The 14,826-nt window shown below is 42.9% G+C and overlaps 1 protein-coding gene across 1 annotated transcript in view; it reads right to left on the bottom strand.

The window, feature by feature from the left end:
• Window positions 1-14,424, bottom strand: part of ZNF804A (zinc finger protein 804A) — a 171,551-nt gene extending 157,127 nt beyond the window's left edge. Inside the window, exon 1 of the mRNA XM_008495924.2 lies at window positions 14,314-14,424. Within this exon, the coding sequence (XP_008494146.2) occupies window positions 14,314-14,424 (111 nt within the window). The remainder of the gene's footprint in view (window positions 1-14,313) is intronic.
• Between the last annotated feature and the right edge of the window lie 402 nt (window positions 14,425-14,826).

The following is a 14,826-nucleotide window of genomic DNA, read 5'->3' as shown; positions in this document are numbered from 1 at the left end:
CTCTTAGAGAAAAGAGATTCAGCCACTCATAAAGAGCTTTGGCACGACCTTACATCAGGCTCATACTTGCTCCACGTAAATCATGAGCTATAACAAATTAGTATGATGTTACCCCATTATGGTAAAGAAAAGGTCTGAATATACATTAAAAATACACTACATAAAAATACTTTATGTAATGCAATATAATTTAACATCATAACAATGTAATGTCATATATAGTATAATGTAATAAAATATATATACAGTGTATAAAACATTACACATGTATATATATAAACAAGTATATAAATATATAAGAAACAAAATCCATCCCCTAAGCATACCACACACATTGTGAAAAGGCAGAAAAAAACCTGACCCATTTCCTAGGAATACTCAGGCTAGGGAAGTGTATGCTGTCCGTCTCACAGTGCAAGAGCTCTGTGGGTTGAAGAAGGAACTCTATGGGTTGTTCCCAAATTTTCCCTCTTGGAAACAATCTGCATCCCCAGTGATGTAGGAGTGCAGCACAGGAAATGCCAGGTTTGAGTTTTTCTGACCTCTGCATAATGTTGTTCTCTTGACAGCAAATCAGTTCCTCTGTCAGTAGTGCTCCTGAATACATTTTAAAAGGCTTTCCAAAATTAAGATTATATACTCCAGCAATTTTTAATATGAAAAATTGTAATCAATATAATACTGCTGATAGCACACATGATTTGTGGAGAGTGAGAGCAAATATGGATTAGTTCTGGACAAGTTCCGAGTCCGACATCTTTCTTAATTACAAGTTGGGTCCCTGACTAGGAATTGCATAACTCAGCTTGGGAATCCCTAAGAAGGAATCATAAGTAGATTCAAAAATTGCATTTGATTTATTTGTTACTTGGCACTGAAGCAAGCACTCTATTTCCAGACCTCTGACATAGGAGAGGGGATCCCCAGAGAGTCAGTGGAGACATTGCTCCTGCCACCCATCCATCACCTGGGACCAGGTGAGCAACCAGCACCCAAAAGGCCATAAAACAAACTGTGACAGTGACTCACCTCATGGCAGAAGGTCAAATTAAAAGCTCCTCTCCTACAGATCCAACAGGGAATTGTAATGTTGACTGATGTTGGAAGGGACATTTAATCCTGTACCTTCTTTAAAGCACAGCCAAGTTCTGAGCAGCCCCAGGGATGGAGAGCCTACAATCCCTCTAGCAACCTCTCTCAGTGTTGGATTACTCTCCATTTAAATTTTTTTTTTTCTTGTACCTGGTCAGAATTTCCTGTATCCCAACCTTGGACTGTTGACCATTGACTCCTCTTGAGAGGAGTTGGAGCAAAAATTTTCCAAGTTTAACCAATTTCTCAATGCAAGAACCTGAATAAACACAGCAGGTGCTGACACTACCCCCAGTAATATGCTGACAGGGATGGAAAAACCTTTGTTGTGTTTTTTCTCCAGTTCCATCTTATTAATCACCGTAATTGTTTGACATCACTTGATAACTCTTCCTTTACTCTGCATGAAATAGCTTGAGTGGTTTTGCTTTCTTTGAACACTTAGATGCAGTTTGCCCTCAAATGCCAGCGCAATGGAAAACTCAGCTTCTCTTATCAGTCATTTATGAAGCAGGTCCACTCTGGGCAGGCTCTGTCACCTCAGCTAGTTGCCAACATAATGCCACAGCCACCAGGTTTCAGTAGAGCTTTTCTAATTACTTTGCCTTGACACTTCAGTACCCATGAGCCCTTACAGGTGTTTCATAAAGAAACTCTAAGGTATTTTTGTCATCCTGTTGGTGGCAAGCTCTTCTCTCTGCCTAGCAGACCATTGGTATTACAAACCCACCAGCCTTTGGAAGTGGTCCTTTAAAACTGCATTAATCTCTTTCTAAATCCTGAATTCTACATGCAAGTTCATACACACCTGGTATTTGCTAAACAAATAAAATGTGTCAGATAGATTTAGTGGCTCGTTTGCACAGCAGAGGGACAAGCAAATATTATCTTGATTTTTCTGCCTCACGAGAGAAAATTTTTCCCCAAAGTAGCAGAAAAATCAGTACCATGATTAGAAAAAATAATAGTTAATGTGAAGAACCAGCAACCCCCAAATCTATCCAGCAGTCTATTCCACTGACAACCTGAGAATATTCTTAAGCTTCAATTAACTATATTTTAAAGGCTGCATCATTTTAAGAATGTATTATAAAAAGAAGTGTAATACCTTTAAAAAGTCTATGAAAAAAACTACTTAATTGCATAAAGTTTTCCACTGCTCATGTAAAAGAACATCAAGTTCCTTATATGCTACTAAATTAAGTTTCAAGAGTCTCACTTTTAAGCAAAGCTGAACTTTGTATCACTTTTTTTGACAATAAAAAATACTTCGTAAAATCACAATATTTTAAGAAAACTACAGGAGACAACAGTCTTGTGTGCTATGCTGCAAACACATAAGCCCAGCACCTACAATATAGATTTACCTATACTACTTCTGTGTCATATTTTAAAAATTTGGAAACCAAACCAGGTGATCAGTCAGTATTTAACATCCAGATAAACAACTTCCTAACCTGTTAAAAGCAGGGCAGCAAAATTAATTTTGCATGAATGATGGGGGAATCATTTGTGTATGTCCTGGTTTAGGCCAGGATAAAGGTGATTTTCTGTCTTGTACTTTCGCTTTTAGCTCAGTCTCTTGTAAGCAGTTGCACTCACTGAAATTAACAGCAAGTTTCTCAGACAGTGTGTGCTTCTAGGATTGATAACACTTGATGTTTATAGTTACTGCTAGAGACTGGTGTGCAGAGCCAAGGACACTGCTCAGCTCTGAGGAAAACATTTTACCATCCAGGAGGATAAAGAGGTCCCACCTGAGCCCTCCTTTGGGGAGGAACAGACAAGATAGATGCCAGAATTGACCAAACAGAGGATTCCATCCCATATACGTCACACTCAGTATAAATTTGAGGCATCACGAGGGCCAAGCCAGATTTCCAGATTTCCAGACTTCTGGATTTCCTGATTTCCCTTCTTCCCTTCCTTCACCCGGCATCCTGGAAGGATCCCATCGCTTCCTCTGCCTGTGCTCCTGATCCATCCCAGCCCATATCTGTGTGTTCCTGCCTCCAGCTCCAACTGCTGCCGACTCCAGGAGTCCAGCCTGGACTTTCCCAGGGCTGCCCTGCAGCCTCGGTGGTGACGTGAGAGTTATTGGGGGAGAGGGGGGAGGAATGTGGTTTCCATTTTCCTGTATATTTGTATATATTTAGTAATTTTTCCTATTTATCATTACTGTTTCATTAAAATTGTGTAGTTTAGTTTCCAACCCATCAGTCTCTCTCCCTTATTCTCTCTCCTTTCTTCATCAAGGAGGAGAGAGGCATTAATAGAGAGCGTCTGTTATTCGGTTTAATTGCCGGGACAGTGTTAAACCCTGACAGTGTAATTTCCTGAAAGTTTTTGTTTTCCTCAGTATAAAGTATAAAAGCAAGCCATCCAAACATCAAAAAACGCTAACAGAAAAAATAAAAATAAAAGGATAACCAAAGTGTTATGGTAAAAGCTACCTTCATCAATTAATTCAATTCTGTTGCTCCAGAGAAAATGTATTACTGTAGCTACAGCTACCACAGGAACAGCCTAAAACCTCTGTGCCCTCTCTGGGACAGGCCAGTGTAGAGACAGGCAAGGCTGGGAAGCAAACATCTTTGTGTATGCTATTGTCTCCTTAGATAGCCAACAATTTCCAAAAGAGAAAGACCAAACACCTTACACAATGAATCATAGAATCATAGAATCCTTGGGGTTGGAAGGGACCTCGAAAGATCATCTAGTCCAACCCCCCCTGCCAGAGCAGGGCCACCTAGAGCACTTCGCATAGGAACGTGTCCAGGCGGGTTTTGAATGTCTCCAGTGAAGGAGACTCCACGACCCCCCTGGGCAGCCTGTTCCAGGGCTCTGTCACCCTTACAGGAAAAAATTTTTCCGGATATTCAACTTGAACCTCCTATGCTCCAATTTACACCCATTACCCCTTGTCCTATCACTGGTCACTACTGAGAAGAGCCTAACTCCATCTCCCTGACACTCACCCCTTACATGTTTGAAAACATTGATGAGGTCACCCCTCAGTCTCCTTTTCTCCAAACTAAAGAGACCCAGCTCCCTCAGCCTTTCCTCATAAGGGAGATGTTCCACTCCCTTAATCATCTTAGTAGCTCTGCGCTGGACTCTTTCAAGCACTTCCCTGTCCTTCTTGAACTGAGGGGCCCAGAACTGGACACAATACTCCAGGTGCGGCCTCACCAATGCAGAACACCTTTAAGCAAACCTCCCTAAAAACTTAATAGTTTTCACCAATGACCAGGCTGTGACATGGACTGTGGTCAGACTCCTGTGGGCATCCTAACACTGTACAGACCCAAGAGTGTCCCCAAGTTTTAGCTCCAGATATTTTATCCCAATCCATTATATGAAGTAGTAGCTGAAAAGCCATTTTCTAATGGTGGTCTCCTGTTAAAAACACTTTCAGCAGAAATTAAATACTTAGGAAACTGCAGGTATTTCAGCAGATATCCTAAAAGAACAATTACACTCTGCTATGTAAATCAAGTTGTAATAATATTGGAAAAAAATGCACTAAGTTTATGGACACCTACACATATAATTTATTTTTTTTTATTTAGTCTCACAGGTCTCAGAGACATTGATTTGTATATGTGATGTACTCTAGGTGGCCCTGCTCTGGCAGGGGGGGTTGGACTAGATGATCTTTCGAGGTCCCTTCCAACCCCTAGGATTCTGTGATTCTGTGTGTGTGATTTGCTGTAGAAATATGTTATCAGTAAGACAGAAAGGAAGTAGATTTTCCTAGTTCAGGGGAAACTCTTTACAGGGGAAAAGCAAATTCCACCAGACATTTGACACTACAAAGTCTGAAAGAAAACAACCTGACAAAGACTTGGCCAATGTAAGTAATGGCTATCCACTAGCTGTGAGATATCTAGCAGTATGAATATTTGAGCTCAGCTGGATCCCAAAGAAAGCAGCCTGATCACTTGGTCTTTGGGGAAAGGATTCTCTCTAAAATTGTAATTTTCACACACAAAAATATCATTTTAAAGAAATGCAAATCAGCATGGTCAGACAACAAGCCTGATGAGTTCTAAATAATTTGTAGAAACCACGAATATTGATGAGATGCTAAAAAAAATCCAAACCCCTCTCTCAGTTCCTCAAACCAAATCTAAACGTTTTCCAAAATGTTTCAAGAATTTTAAGTCAAAACCCTGCTTTTTGTGGTGTGCTATTAGGGGATCTGGAGATTCCAGGCCTCATTCAAGGACTTGCTCTTAGAACTGTAGGGGAATAAATTGCATTTTCTTTCTTAAAACATTACCTGTAGGTCTACTTCACCCCTTAAAATTCCATATTGAAAATATTTGGAAATTTACTGTCTGAACTAATTAAAAAAAAACAAAACAAAATAACAGGGTTTCACAGAAATTCATGTACACACACAGCTCAGATGTTCCTCTGCCAAGGGGAAAACAAAACTCTGCCCAGTCTGTATCCCTGCCATGGCTTGTCCTTAGAGGAAGAGAAGAGTAAATATATTTTGACAAAATAAATAATTACACTATAAGCTTAAAAATCCAGTTTCCTGGTGCCTTCAGGCAGTTCCTTACCTCTGTTGAAAAAAAAAAACCAATGACAAATATTGTCCCTCCTCCTGAGTAAATGTTGCTTTGTTTACTTTGGGCTATTTAAACAACATGAAGTCACAGCTCATCATATAACAGTCTCTTAAGATGCTGGAGGAAAAGCACTGGTTCTCACACTGAAAATATGTGGAAAAATAAAAGGGTCTGACTAGTATTTGTTTATAAAGGACTGGCCAGCTACAGCTAAATTAGAAGGCTCATTCCCTCTCCCATGTTTACATTTGAATCATAAGTGAGCAAATAAAAAACCAAATAAATCCACCTGCTTTCCACCACCATCAGGCAGTGTTAAAGAATCTGTGCAATAAAATAAGGTCACCATCATTATCAGCTGTGTTAAAATATCAGCTAATAGACTAATGCTCTAGATTGCTTTTGTGGGATTACCTTAAACCATCCCTAAATTCCAAGATGCATCTAATTCAGTAGCTTTGATTTTTGCCAAGATTAATTGCTCCTGTTGGCATGCCAAGTGCCTTTATAAAAAGCAAATATTTTAATAGTCACCAATTAGGGGCATCTGAGATCTTAAAGTTACTGAGTCAAGTCCTACTCAGAAATTCACTGGGCTTAACTAAAAGGCTACTACTAGCCTGGATGTACTCCTCACAGTTAACTAGCATCTTCAATGGTGAGTCCCTGCCAACTGCAAGGTCAGAAAACCCATGTGCTCCCACAGCCTGGAGGAAAGGTGAACGTTTAGAATTGCAGTCTGCATCTTGAGAAAGCTCAGTAAGACTAACAGATCCAAAACAGATCGTGCCCAGGTGGCCAAGAAGGCCAATGGCATCCTGGCCTGTATCAAAAACAGCATCACCAGCAGGTCCAGGGAGGTGATTCTGCCCCTGTACTCAGCGCTGGTGAGGCCACACCTCGAGTCCTGTGTCCAGTTCTGGGCCCCTCAGTTTAAGAAGGATGTAGAGGTCCTGGAGCAGGTCCAAAGGAGGCAACCAGGCTGGTGAAGGGACTCGAGCACAGACCCTATGAGGAGAGGCTGAGAGAGCTGGGGCTGTTCAGCCTGGAGAAGAGGAGGCTCAGGGGAGACCTCATTGCTGTCTACAACTACCTGAAAGGAGGCTGTAGCGAGGTGGAAACTGGACTCTTTTCACAGACAACCTTCAACAAGACAAGAGGACACAGTCTTAAGTTGTGCCAGGGGAGGTTTAGGTTAGATATTAGAAAGAATTTCTTCACGGAGAGGGTGATCAGGCTATGGAATGGACTGCCCGGTGAGGTGGTAGATTCTCCGTCCCTGGAGACATTTAAAAAAAGACTGGATGTGGCACTCAGTGCCATGGTCTAGCAACTGCTCCGGTGGGTCAAGGGTTGGACTAGATGATCTCTGAGGTCCCTTCCAACCCGGCTAATTCTATGATTCTATGATTCAAAAGCATGAGTGGTTTTGGGTATACTGAAGCCAGCTTGCTGTTTTCCAGTTAGCATATTTAAGCAACATGGTAAAATTAATGTTAGGTACCTGGGTAACTCTGACCTAAGAGATTCCTACAGACATTTGCATCAGAATATATCCAAGGCTCTCTTCAGACTTACTCTTAAAGGCCTTGATCTTAAAAAACCTAAGCAAGTGTACTAATTTAACCATGGACCCAATTACATTCAACAAAATACTGAAGCTTATCATGAGTTCAGTAAGTTTTTACAGTACAAAAGCTTGCCTCAGAAATAGCTCTGAACCAGAAGCTGTCCCAGTTTAAGTCTGCTGCACACTGGACTTTTGGGACCAGACGATGCACCCACATGGAGTCTGACGGACACGAGAGTGCCACATCTTACTGCACAAGACTTGTGATATCTCAGTGGTGCTTTGGAAATGTGTTTAAGTTATGAGAGCCTTCTGTTCACTCAACTCACTAAAATGACCCTGCTGATGATGCTGTGCATAATGAAAAGTTACCCAGAGCCTTATAAAGCAAGAGGAGTAGCTTGCATTCATACAAATTAACTACAGAAGTAGAATATAGATCCAAATCTACTGTTATTTCCATTTTACCAAAATATTTTGTTGCCTTCTGAGTGTCTGGGTTTCGATCATTATTTAAGTGATCCTGATTAACTATCCAAACTCAAGTAGGTATAATTTGTTTTGTTGTAATATTTTACTGATTTAGGGCTGTTCAGCTTTTCCCATAGAAAAGATGTGAGTATTTTCAACTCCTAAACTTAGTTCATGAGCAAACTGAAACACCAAAGATATCAGATCTATGAGGGATAAATGATTGATGAAAGTGCAAGTTGATTTCCTCTATTCTCCCTTAACCAAATTTTACTTTTTGGCTTGGTTTTTTGCAGCTCACATCAGCACACCTCCTAAAACATTCCCTTTCAGATCACAGGGAATATTATAAGTGGGTAAACCTATAACCCACTTATAGGTTTACTGAAGGGGGTGCCAGCCAGCTCCCACCCCACCTAAGTGACCTGGAAATGCAGGGGTCTTTAGTTACTCAGACACTTACTGCATGTGTTATGGGGGCTGTAGATAACTGTAGTCCAACAACTCTACCCTACAAAGTTTGTAACACTGAAGATGGAAAATAATATCATAGAATCATAGAATCATAGAATTAACCAGGTTGGAAGGGACCTCAGAGATCATCTAGTCCAACCCTTGACCCACCGGAGCAGTTCCCAGCCCATGGCACTGAGTGCCACATCCAGTCTGTTTTTAAATGTCTCCAGGGACGGAGAATCTACCACCTCACCGGGCAGCCCATTCCAATGCCTGATCACCCTCTCCGTGAAGAAATTCTTTCTAATATCTAACCTAAACCTCCCCTGGCACAACTTAAGACTGTGTCCTCTTGTCTTGTTGAAGGTCGTCTGTGAAAAGAGTCCAGTTCCCACCTCGCTACAGCCTCCTTTCAGGTAGTTGTAGACAGCAATGAGGTCTCCCCTGAGCCTCCTCTTCTTCAGGCTGAACAGCCCCAGCTCCCTCAGCCTCTCCTCATAGGATCTGTGCTCGAGTCCCTTCACCAGCCTGGTTGCCCTCCTTTGGACCTGCTCCAGGACCTCTACATCCTTCTTAAACTGAGGGGCCCAGAACTGGACACAGTACTCGAGGTGTGGCCTCACCAGGGCTGAGTACAGGGGAAGAATCACTTCCTTGGACCTGCTGGTGACGCTGTTTTTGATACAGGCCAGGATGCCATTGGCCTTCTTGGCCACCTGGGCACACTGCTGGCTCATGTTCATATGCTGCAATAGTTCTATTAAATTCCCCGTGTATAAGATATAATGTTAAAATTACCCTTCACTACAGGCAATATATAATATGGCAAACAGAACTACAGGACCTGTTTTCAAGAGTACTTAAAATAAACCTATGGTAAGTAATGTTTATTTTATTTATGTATTAGATGGCTTGAAATCAGCAGAGGTTTACACCTGATCATGCAGAAGTAAAGCAGCTTCAGTATCCTTCATCAGGAAAGCTGCTTTTCAGTTAGCTTACTGCTTTCTTTCAGCAGAACTGTATAGGCATTTGTGATTAAAATTCTTGTAACATAGATTTTCATGTCCACCAAAACATATTTACTTTAGTTGATCTAGAAATACAAAAACATTCTACAAAATGTAAAAGAACTGAAGACAACAGACAGCCTGAACAACAGATGGCATTTTCAGAAGACACTTAGCATAGCAGTATCTGAACTCCATGGAGTTTTTACACAAGCATAACTAAACCCTAGGACTTCCAAAATAAGTATTTTACACACACACACACATATATACACACAGAGATATATATATATATAAAAATCAAAGTAGTGTTGTTCAGCAAACCTAAGAGTCTGAGCCCATTTAAATATAATTTGGACCTATCTTCCTTGGAACTGGGGACCACTATTTAAATTTTACCCCTGAATCCCCTTTGTATGTATTAAAAACCAAAGCATAAACCTATACACACAGCTAGAGAGAGGTTCTTGTTCTACACAGTAATAGCTGAGCACTTCCTGTGCTCAGTACTTTTGAAACTAGAGTCCATTAACCAACTTCCTACCAGGAAACTTAGGATCTTACCTACTTTCTGTAACTATCAACAAGATGCAGTTAGAATTACAGCATGGATTTGCATCATCTAAAGGTCTAAACTTTTCACTGACCTCCTTGGGCAATTAACAGCCCAACTACTTGGATCACCAACAGAGGAAATGTACTTGTCCAATTAAAAGATGTAAACAAGCCCTTCATGGCCAGGTCTTCATCCCTGTAAACCTTGAAATAGATTCAGAGTTTACATGAGTAGAAGATCTAAGGGTGAAGTTATTCAGTCACTACCCACATAGAACCTACTCAGAAGACCAAGCCAAGAGTCACTTCTCTTGCTGACTGACCACAAATCACACAAGTAACTAGGACAATGCCTTTAAATGGTTTATATTCTGAAGGACATTTTAAGGATTTAGCAGATTACCTGTGGTTGTGACTCCAAACAACTGATCTCTCCCTTCTGAGAGCTATTCTTTCATACAGGTTTTGATGCTTTTTGAGATTATAAACTGCAAGACAGCAGCCACGGCAAGGAAGATGAAGTACAAAGACAGACCAGGGTAACTTCACATCAGTAATTTATGGCATAAATAAAGAACACAGCAAGTGCAGGAAAACTTGGGGAGGTCCATGGACAAAAAGGAAGTTTGTAACAAACTTCTACAAACCGCTAGCACTGAAAGAACAGCCCTGGGAAAAACTTCCAAGTCACCAAATATGCACTCTGATAATAAATGGCCAAGCAGGAAGGGCTGGATTCACTGATTAAAATGCCAAGGTGTAAGCAACGTTACATAAAAATGCAGAAGCAGCAGCAGAAATTTGCAACATCATTGCCTACTACTAACCCAGATGTTAGGTTTTGAGTTTCTTTTTGGAAAACCATCTGCCACACTATGAGCAGAGAGCAGTCCATCCAAAGAGCTGGCACGGAGCACTCCAGTAGTAGATTAGCTACTGATACGAAACTGAATGTATTTGGAGAGTATTTCAGACACTAGAACCTGCAGATGGAGAGGATAAAGCCTTATCCAACAGCCCAGACACCACTGGTTAACCAAACCAACATTTTCTGAAGGAACATTAAAGAGTTTGGATCTATTCTTCCACATGTGCTGAGCCCCTTTCCCATCAATTCCCATTTCAATTTTGTTTTCCAGATAAGGAGCAGCAGATGACAATTGGGTGAGCAGTTATACACTGGACCTGGGGGAGCATGTGTATGCAAAGCTGTACCATCAGATGCCCAAAACTGTTTGTAGAGATGGGTTCCTTCATTTTCCCCCATCATCTCACAAAGGCTCATTCACAAAGCTTTTTTTCATAATTTTTAAAAGTGGGTTTTTGCAGTATCTTGTTTTCTCAGTTTGCCTAAATCAACCACTTCTCTCCAAGCTCAGGTTTTCCCCGTATGCCTTGCCTTGAGGAACAGAAATGTGGCCCTATCTTCCTTCTCATACTTCCTATCTTCATCCCTGAATCACTTCTCTCTACCTCCCAAAAAAACCCATCTCAAAGCCCTGCACTTGCTAGGTCTCACAGGTAGATATTACCTAGAGAAAGACCATGAAACACTGATATTATTTTTTGCCAAAAATTAATTCTCTGATCCTCTCCACTGAGAAAGACTTTTTTGGAAGAACAAAAGCTTTGTGTTTCACGTTCTCTACTAGGTAAGCAGGGGTTTGTAGCTCTTCCTGTTACCTTCTGCAAGCTTTAAACCAAATGACTTCAACTCTGTGTGAAAAAAGGACAGTGGCAGAGGATGAAACATAAAAGGACCACCTGGAGGGGCAAACAGCCAGGGAAAAGGGGAAGACCAGGGGAAAAACCCACTAGTTGTAGTTGAATACCAGGTCACTCCAGAGTGGGACAGTAGCCAAAAGGTATAAGGACCTTCAGTCCCTGAAACCTCATGAGCTCCAGAGGTTTAAAGATACACTATGTGAAATCATCTTGAAACCCTAACTTCATCATTGTTATTGGCACCAGCACTTCCCAACTCACTGGGAAATTCTACTGTAGTATGTAGAGTTGTCTCTCCTCCCAGACAGAGTGGGGGTGGGGTGTGGAATTCTGAGAAAAGCAAAATCTAATATCTAAACTTTTACACAGAGTCAATTCCACACTGTCCAAGCAGAGGCAGCTTTCAGGTTCTCAGTTGAAGAGGAAGCAGTGGCTTTAGGAAGCTTGGAGCACAGATGAAGACAGACTGAATGTTTTACAGCAAAACTGGAAGATATATCTGAGTCCAAGCTGTGACAAAATATTTCTGGTTTTTAGATTTTCCAATTGCTGCTTCTCCTAGTCTTATTCTAGGGCTGAAGACATCAAAAGCATATTAATAGCTCTTATCAGAGCTTGTAAAGCCACATTCCACTTTGTATTAATAAAAATTGTAATGGTTTTAAGTTTGAAAGCCTGTTTACAGTGAAAGTGACTGATCCTCTGAAATGATGAAACATTGGGCTTTCCCACAGAAACTGGCTGAAACATACGTGAGCCTCAGAACACTTGGTCTGCACTATAAAATCAACCCAATTGTATCTTAACCTCCTTTAAATTTAAAATCACTCGGACTTAAGTAAGTCTTGATACCTGCATATTTATCTCATAGTGAAGGGCTTCATTTTCCTTTCCAGAGAGCCAACATCAAGAACTCTCTCCCTTTTTAACCCAACAAAAACTTTGCCAGTTACACTGCTCGCTGCCCACACCACAAGCTTTTAGAGATAAGCTTTCTCATGACAAATCCACAACCAATTCTCTTTTTTCTCCCCTCACATCTATTCTATCTCACTGAAGAGCAGGGGTGAGTTAAATTTCTTTCCAGTGTTTCAAATAGATTTATTTTAATTTAACACCAGTCTTCCCCAGCATATTTTGTCCCTAAGATTTTTAACAGCAAATAAATCAATCAGGAATGTTGAGAATACAGGGCTTTTTTTTTGCCAAGGAAACAAAAAAAAGAAAAAAGCTATTGAAGCAAAATCAATTATGAATTGCAAGATAATACACAGTCCAAAAGTTATATCAGAGTATTATCAGTCCTGCCAAATGCATCTTTACTGAACTTGCTCAGCAAAAAGAAGGCAATGTATCCTGCACTTACTTCAAGTGCCATAAATATTTCTACAATAGGTTTTGCTTTTGCAACTGTAACAGTGAAATATTACACACATATTGCCATCTCATGGATACTACAAACACTTGTTTAAAATTCCAAGAGTGTAATCCCTAACTGAAAAATACACAGAAGCCACAGCAAATAAAATTGTGATAAGATTTACAACCTGAGAGGAGGACCTTTACATTTGATACAACCCAAGAATCTGCCTCAGATTCACTCGTAGTAGTTACTATTTTTATGACTTGGCTCAGACTTGCTTTAATCTCTTTATTTAGGGAGAAACTGCAAGCTTGCCAACTCCAGCAAATGTTAAGTACTTCAGTAAATTCCCCATCAATATAGGTCGTGCATTCGAGGGAATAAGAACATGGAGAATAAGTTGTTCTATCTCCTCCAAAGGAGATTTCAGAATAAGATGGTGATGGGAGAGAGCATTAAACAATGTGGCTAAACCCCTCTTTCAGCTCCATCCTACCCTCCAGACATCTGTCTCCACTTTCTTGTGCTGCAATTGAGATTCTGCATGATCCAGCTTACCCAGCCTGCTGCTATCCTACATTCCCTTGATCCAAACAGGCAGGAGAGCACATGTATTGCCAATACGTTCATGTCATAGCTCTTCTATTAAAGTTCAGTGATAGGAGAGAAGCAAATCCAAGCAAGTCAGCAAAAACCACAGGAAACCAAATAGATTTAAAGATGAGATGTACAGGGACACAGGTTTAATAGCCTATGCAGACTTTCCGGACTCTCTCTCCAAATTGCCTGAACCCATCAATTCCTTTCAACCCCAGAGTTTTGCTTTTAAAAACTTGGCAAGCAGCAAAAGCGTTTCTCTTTTCCGAAGCTATTCCCGAACAAATGAATCTACCCAAAAAGCTCAGACCTCAAGTAAACAACTTTCTCCTCCTTTCTTCACCTTACCGAGCAGGACCCCCCAGCTGCCCCCAGCATGGGGGTGGTGGCAGTCGGTCACCCGATGACCCGCAGGGAGCCCTCCTGCCCGGGGGATGCCCATCGCCGGCTTCAGCGGACCAGCTGCCGCCTGCCCCCGGGTTGGGGGCTGCCGAGCCCTGGCCCCACAGCTCCCTTCCTCCCTCTCTCCCCTCCCGCCCCCCGAGCAGGGGCTCTGGGCGTTCCGCTCCCAGCCTCTCCATCACCATCCTCCGCACCAGCGGCACGGGAAGGACATGCGAGCGCCTGCCCCGGGGGATGCGGGGACACGATGATGGCCCCCTCGGCAAGGAGGGGAGCCCGGCCGGCGGGAGATGAGAACACCGCAACCCCTCCCACGGCGGTAGCGGCACCTCGGACCGCCCAGCAGCCCGCCCGGCCCCGGCTGCCTGCATGGCCGGCAATGCTTACACAGCGGCTGCCGGGGAGCGGGGACGCTGCTGGGAAGAGGAAGGAAGAAAGGAAGAAAGAAAGGAGAGGATGGGGAGGGAAGGCAAGAGAAGAAGCCATTACCAGAGTTTTGTTCCCGTTCTTGCTGAGGGGGCCGCGGAAAACTCCCTTGATGTTGCGAAAGTGCCCGTTGCTGAGGTGCGCGGAGCTGATGACAATGTAGTAGCACTCCATGGGGACGGGGACAGGGCCACCTCCCCGCCGCCGGCTCAGCGCTCAGGCCGGCCCGAGCTGGAGGAGGGGGGGGGGGTGGGATGGGTGGGATGCAGCCCCTCAGGCTCGTCTGGGCGCTGGCTGCCGTGGGGGGAGCGGCGGCGGGGCCGCGACGGAGCCGTCTGAGCCGCGGGCGCTGGCGGGCATGGTGTTATTCCAGCGAGCAGCCCCGAGTGCTGTTATAGCGAGCAGCCTTGCCGGTCGGCTGCACTGAGCCAATGGCAGGGAGCCGCTGGGCTGGCACCGAGCGCTGTCAGAGGAGGACATCTGTCACACGCCGCCTTCCCCGCCACCCACAGCCCCAACGCCCCGCTGCCCCCGCCGCGGAGGGGCCGGCACCCCCCGCCTGGGCGGCGGCAGGTA

This window comes from Calypte anna, chromosome 7 (assembly GCF_003957555.1).
Source record: "Calypte anna isolate BGI_N300 chromosome 7, bCalAnn1_v1.p, whole genome shotgun sequence".
NCBI lineage: Eukaryota > Metazoa > Chordata > Aves > Apodiformes > Trochilidae > Calypte > Calypte anna.
Note: the sequence above shows the minus strand (reverse complement) of the source record. Positions and strands in the feature narration are given on the sequence as shown.